This window comes from Geospiza fortis, unplaced genomic scaffold (genome assembly GCF_000277835.1).
Source record: "Geospiza fortis unplaced genomic scaffold, GeoFor_1.0 scaffold425, whole genome shotgun sequence".
Classification (NCBI taxonomy): domain Eukaryota; kingdom Metazoa; phylum Chordata; class Aves; order Passeriformes; family Thraupidae; genus Geospiza; species Geospiza fortis.
Window position 1 is genome coordinate 2,079,088 of NW_005054387.1, and position 6,476 is coordinate 2,085,563.

The 6,476-nt window shown below is 52.3% G+C and overlaps 1 protein-coding gene across 1 annotated transcript in view; it reads right to left on the reverse strand.

Moving 5' to 3' along the window:
• Window positions 1-5,537, reverse strand: part of SLC43A2 (solute carrier family 43 member 2) — a 29,609-nt gene extending 24,072 nt beyond the window's left edge. Inside the window, 1 exon segment of the mRNA XM_005425423.3 lies at window positions 5,341-5,537. Within this exon segment, the coding sequence (XP_005425480.1) occupies window positions 5,341-5,500 (160 nt within the window). The 5' untranslated portion in view covers window positions 5,501-5,537.
• Window positions 5,538-6,476: the final 939 nt, after the last annotated feature.

Sequence of the window (6,476 nt, forward strand, 5' to 3'; positions counted from 1 at the left end):
TCCCAGCACCCCAGGGAAGGCTGGGGCATTTCTCCCCATTTACGTTGCTCCCATCAGCATCTTTGCTAAGATTACTTCTAACTGCCTGTGTTCCTTTTGACTGCCATGTGCTCCTCACTGATAATTTAATCTGTCCCTTCTCTTGTGCTGTTAGTCATGGATAGGCAGAGTAAGCAACAAATATCCCCAAAATGTCACATGTGCCACCAGCAGCATCTCCTCTGTACGGAGGGCAGTGCACTGAGGCACCCGAGTCACATCCTTAGAAATCAGTCCTGGACAGACTTTGGGAGGCTCTCTGCAGTTTTCACCCACAGCATCAAGGCTTTTGGGCTCTCCACAAAGATAAATTCATAGGAAACAGATGTGGGTGAGAGGTGAAGCTCGGGAAAACAAGGAGGAAGGGGGGGAATTGACAAAGTAGTAGCAGTTTCCCTGTGTCAGCACTCTCCAGAGATAGCTCAGCTGATGAGTGGAAGGAGGGTGGAGGGACACGAACAGTGCAGTGACCTTATAACTTCTGCTCGTGTTAAAGCCTCAGTAACCCTCCCCACACAGATCTCCAAGCAGGAATACTCAGCCTTTAAAGCTGGAGAATACAAATTCCTGTTCATGTTTTGATGTGTTCACTGCTGCACGTCCCAAGGAGCTCACACAGCACACACCATGACAAGCATGCATGAGATGAGGACATAGCTCAGAAACAGCAAAGGAATTTGCCCCTCTCTGAACACTGGAAGGCTGGGAATGGGACACCAAACTTCACTCCTTGCCTGTACCAACCACCTTGTTTACAGCTGCTGGGTGCCAGCTCCAAGGAGGGGCCAGGCAACAGCGCTATGTGGAAATACAAATTGTTTGTGAAAATAGAAGCAGCCCCTGAGCAACAAGAGAAGATCCACTGAGGCGTAATGAAAATGATTCCAGCAGCCCTTGGCACCCTGACATCCCCTGATCCTTTGAGCCACCTCCATAAATAGAACATTTTGGAAGGGCTGCAGGTGTGTGCGGCAGGCACAAGGTCCAGCCAAGAGCCGGCTCATCCGCGAGCGGGGATCCGGGTGCCAGCAGCTCGTTGGCACAGGACAGAGAGTGGCAGCATAGGACACGCAGCTAGGAGGGGCTTAATGGGCAGAGAACCTGCCTAACTACTCACCTACCTCATGCACCTGGCTACAGCAAACAGCAGCTTCCCCTCAATCACAGCTCAGATCCCGCTCCAGATCGGTGCGTGCCACACTCCCGGGAAAATCTCCTACGTGCCTGGCTCCATCTGGAAAACTGCTCTGGGCAAGGACTGGCTCTGTGCCCAAGGTGGTGCCCTCCCCAAATCCTCTTGCCAAGTCCACCTGCATGCAGCACTGGAGGTGTCACACCCGGGCAAGGCAGCAGCACAGGGGCTGTGCTCACTCACTGCTGCCTCACTGACAAGCCAGCAGAAGCTACAAGTCTTTACCAGCAATTACAAGAACATTGCTGCCTATTTTTACAGCACTCCCCACACAAGCAGCAGGATTTCTACTGCCCAATTAGTAGTTCAAGTTACTATTTAAAGAATGACAGCTTAGGTAAGGAGAAGGCTGCCTGGGTAATCACTTATGTCAAGATCATCGCTGGGATTTGTTCAGGCTGGAACATTCAAAGCCATCCTTTCTCCAAGCAGCAGGTCAATCATTAACTGCTCTTTACTGACCTCTTCAAATCCCAGGCACATACACAGCACATTACCAGAGGAACGAGTCTGGCTTTTCCAGCAGTGACTGCCATCTCAGATGGCAGAGAGCAGCTTTCCTTTCATCTTATTTCATGGAGCAGACTGAGTCAAACAGGCAAGACACCCCCAGCCACCCTGACAATAGCTCTGTCACAGCCTGCACGCCCTCATCTTTCTCCTCTTTTTTTTTTATAGATGAAGAAAAAAAAATGGAGGGAAAAAAAAAAGAGACAGAAATCAAGGGCGAAGAACAGGGAGTATTGGTTTAAAAAAATAGCACACTGAAAGACATGTGCAAACAACTGATTCTGCAGTCTGCCCACATAAGAACATGTTTTCTCTTTTTAGGATGGTGTCATACTTCTGGGAACTGGGAGGAGATGTTCTTGCTTTGTACCACTGCAAAAGCAATTTATTCGGGTTTCCCTGCCCTTCCACTTGCACTTCCAGGACCCCCTCTCTGGGTGCCTGAAAGCTTCACACGACCAAGGCACAGTCCCAGTTAAGCTCCCCTTCTCTCCCCAGCTGTGGTTTCATTTTGCAGCTGCTCTCAGCCAGCACCTTCCCACGACAGCTGCTGATCAGCACAGTGTGTTTCCTGTACAAACTGAATATTTACCACCTTTACTCTTTTCCTGTTTACAGCCTCACACGTGCAGCCCTTCCACAAATCCTAGCTGTCATATCTGCCCAGATTGTGAGGGACCTTCAGACTGCGAGTTCCCCACCCAGAGCTCAGATAAATAAGGGAAGAGAGCTGCAAGGCAGCACCTTCCCCCTTTGACCACGTCAGGGCTCGTTAACTCGCTGTAAGTGAATTAGCTTATCATCCCTTTGGTACTCTGCAGCCCTGTCTTAGAGGAAAGCCCTCAGTGCCCCTTATCTCTGCTCTTTGTGAGCAGATGATCAAGTTCAGGACATTTCTCTTTCTTCAAGCATGTGTCAGACCCAAGCGTTCAGCTTCCCAGTCCCAGAAACATCATAGCAAGGCAGGGCCCTGGACTGATCAAATTCCCCCAGAGCTGATAAGGCCCAGAACGGTGATAAAGACTGTGGAGTCAGCACTTGCACGAATAAAAGATGCTGCTTCAGTTGGTTAAAGGCCAAGTAGTAGTGTAGTAAAATTAAAATGGGAACAAAGTGCTACTACCAGGCTCCTTGTCAGCGAATTTCAAGCATACCTCAGGAGGTGGCCCAGCGGGTACAACCCCCCACTCCAGCCCTGTTGCACAACTGCTCTAAAAATATTTTGTTATTTCGGATTTTTTCCCCCCAGGTGTCCATCTCCACCCTCGTGTTACTGAGTTAAGAGGCCATTGGACCCCACGTTTGTACAATGGGTGAGTAAAATCCAACACGAGGAGCCAAGGGCAAGCAAGGGATTCAACGGGGAGACAAGGAGTTCTTCATGAACTGCAGCACTTTCTGGGCAGCTGCTGTTACCTTCAGAGAAGAGCCTGCAGAAGGGACAAGGTCTAGTTTTGCCTTTCATTGGAAAGCATCACAAAGTACAAGAGCTTATGCTGACAAACTGAAAGCCCTGCCAAGAACCTTTGGCTCATTAGGAAAATTCTATTTTTTTTTTCCTTGCAATACTTACATGCCCACAGCAGCATTAGGAACAACAAGTGCCCAAAGGCAACTAGTCATGATTTGTTTGCACCAGCCTTCCAGCCAAGTTGGCTGCAGGATTCAATAGGCTACACTGAAAAAGGCAACCACTAGGTCACCCTAATGCCAGCAAAGGAAAAACTCATTTTGGGGCTGGTCACTGAAAGCCTCCACACACTCGGAGCCAGGAGTCTTCCCCACAAAACTCTTACAGAGAGGACAAACCCAGAGAAAGGAAAGTGAGTCAGCACAGATTAATGCCCCCACAGCTCATCACAAGCCATCACCGAGTTCAGAAGTGATGGCCAGATATTCGAGGACAATGAGAACATTTGACTGCACAAATTTCTTCTCAGGGATTAAGCTTTCTTGCCTCAGGACACAGGTTGGCCACTGGGAGGGAGCAGTTGCCCCCAGGGCAGCAATTTCACAGCAGTCCAAACATTTGCATCTTCCCTGTGGTCTGTGGGCATGGGCACTCCCGTGGGGAGAGCCAAAGAAGCCACAGGTTGGTGAACAGGAGTGAGAAACCGAGGTGAACCTCACTGATCTGGGACAAACTGAAAGCAGTCAAGGCAAAGAGCAGGAGGTGGGCCCCCAGTGAAGTTCTTGTCAGCAGAGCACATCTCAGGAAGCAGACAAGCAAATGCCTGCCTGCAGAGACAGTCAGCATTTGCTTATCAGCTCCTGTGTGCTTTATCTGGGTGGCAGAAAGTCTCCACCTGATGGGTTTAACGTGATCTCTTGGCTGTGACAAAGTCTCCCTGGTGTGGAGAGAACACGGCAGCCTTGGACAGAAGTCCTGCAGGGTCTCCTGGCACTGGGAGCCTCCCTCACACACAGGAGTGCTCCTGGGGACACGAGTGACAGGGAGCACTGCCCTGAGAGCACAGCACAGGATGGGGATGGAGCTGCCAAACTGCGCCTGATAAAAGACTCAAACATGCATTTTTGCCAGGTGCACCAACCCAGGCCCTGGTACACAAAGCAGGGGAGATAAGCAGCTGATGAATGAGCAAAACCCAAAGAATCATCACATCATTCACAGGTACCTTTGTCTGGACTTTGTTTCCCCATACCTCAGGTTTTCCCCCACTGTTCTCAGCCATCACTCAGCTGAGGCTCCATGCACCGATTTCCAGCTCTTTTCACAAACTGCTTCCTCCACCAGCCCCAGATGGGCTGATCCAGTCTCAGTCTCCATCACACATCTCTGGACAGAGCCCAGACTGCCTCCCTTCACTCTGCCCTCCCCTCCTCTGAGCACATGCAAACCCTCAGCCACCACAGCAGCTTTCCAAACCCACACCACACCTTTACCTCGGGTTCCTTTTAACCCCACTGACCACCCAAACTCTGTGGGGTGCACAATTCTCTCCATGCCCATGCTGGGGATAGATGTCCACCTCCAGGCTGTTTTCCCAGGATTACCATTCCCACACCACAGATTTATCTCTCCCCTTCCAGGCTGTGTCTGCAACAGGGACAGTCACTTCTGGCTGGGGCAGAGGGTAAATCTCAAGCCCTCACAGAAACACAGCCTGGTTGGAGCACATCCTGGGTGCCTGAAGAAGGAGAGGAATGATCAGCAATATTTAATTCTGCAAATTTGCCTCTACAGCAGCATTGGACTGCCCATGCTCCTTGTTTTCTCACCACTAAAGACAAAGTTCTTCTTATAAACCCAGGAGAGCCTCCCCACAAATCATCATCCTACAGAGCTCTTGCAGAGGAAGAGCTCATGGCCAACTAGAAAAGGCCATCCAGAAAAGTTCTACCATCATTAAAGCTCCTTTTCCCAACCACCCTACAAAACAACAGCACCTCCAGGCACACTGCACCATCACAAGGATGCCACTGCCTTTAGGAAGGAGCACAAATCCCTTTCCTTCTCCCCTGGGATCAACCTAGAGCTCAGCCGTCCTCCAACCACTTCCACACCACCCTGCAGCAGGCAAGCACACCAGCAAACCTCAGCAGCAGCTTACCCCAACACGAGCCCCAAAAATGCTTACCTAGGCCATAGCACAGGTAGGAATAAAACCCTTCAGCCTTCAGCATGATGAGCAGGGACCCCCAGCCCAGCAGGACGGCAGAGAAGAGCAGGTTCTCGATGATGGCTGTGAACGCCATCCACCAGCGCCGCCGGTGTGCCGTGGCCAGCGTGGGGGCCATGGCTGCCTGGGGGGGTGGCCTCCTCCTTCAGAGCCTCAAAACCTGCAGGGAGCAACACCCAGTGAGTCCACACTGCTCAAAGAACATGAAAAACCCCCGTGGTTTAAGGGATCTCCTCACTAAGTACCCAGGCAGAGCTGCCTGCTGGATGCCAGGCTCTCGGGTGCAGAACTGGTTTGTGCAGGTGCCAGCTTGCCAAGGGACCTGCAGGGATGGGGGAGGCACAGGTGCCCTTGGAGAGCCCCTGGGGTGCTCGCTCTGAGTGACACAGGGCTCTGCTCAAGGACTCTGTTCCACTGCCCGAGCACCAGGAATGAAAATGCAGCAAACAGCCCGGAGCCTGCTGCCCCTGCACGGGGCAGGCACTGAGGGAATAAATGCCAGGGCAGGACCCTGATGTCCCCACTGCCATCAGGCTGGCATGGGGACACAGCCCCACATCCCAGAGGTGGCTTCAGAGACCCACCAGGTCTGCTCTACCCTGTGCAAAAACACAGACCTGCTCTGAAAGGTGCTTGAGGGGTCTGTAAATGCAGTTTATCACCAATGCTCACCAAGGAGCACTTTTTGCTGCCTGCCAGACCAGCCAGCTGTGAGACACCGCAGCTCAGTGACATCTCCAGGCTGCCCCAGATGCTGGAGCTGCATTAACTGTGCCCAGCTCCACTTGTGCCAGTCCCTGCAGCCCACGGGAGCGAGCAAATTGGGGAACACACCTGGCCAAGGGCACAACCTGACCCTGGGGAGCCCCGAGTGTCACAAGGCAGGTGGCCCTTCTGAGCCAAGCTGAGGCTTTTCCCAGCCCAGGCACACCTCAGGCTGCACTGTGGGGAAAGCTTCTGGCCACACAGCCAGCCAGGGCAGCTGCCCGTATTGGAGACACCCCAGTAGCGGGTGCTTTGGCAGGACGGGGGCCTGACCCAGCAGCGATGCCTGGGGGTCAGGGCCCCCTCCTAGCCATAGAAGCCGGGTCGGA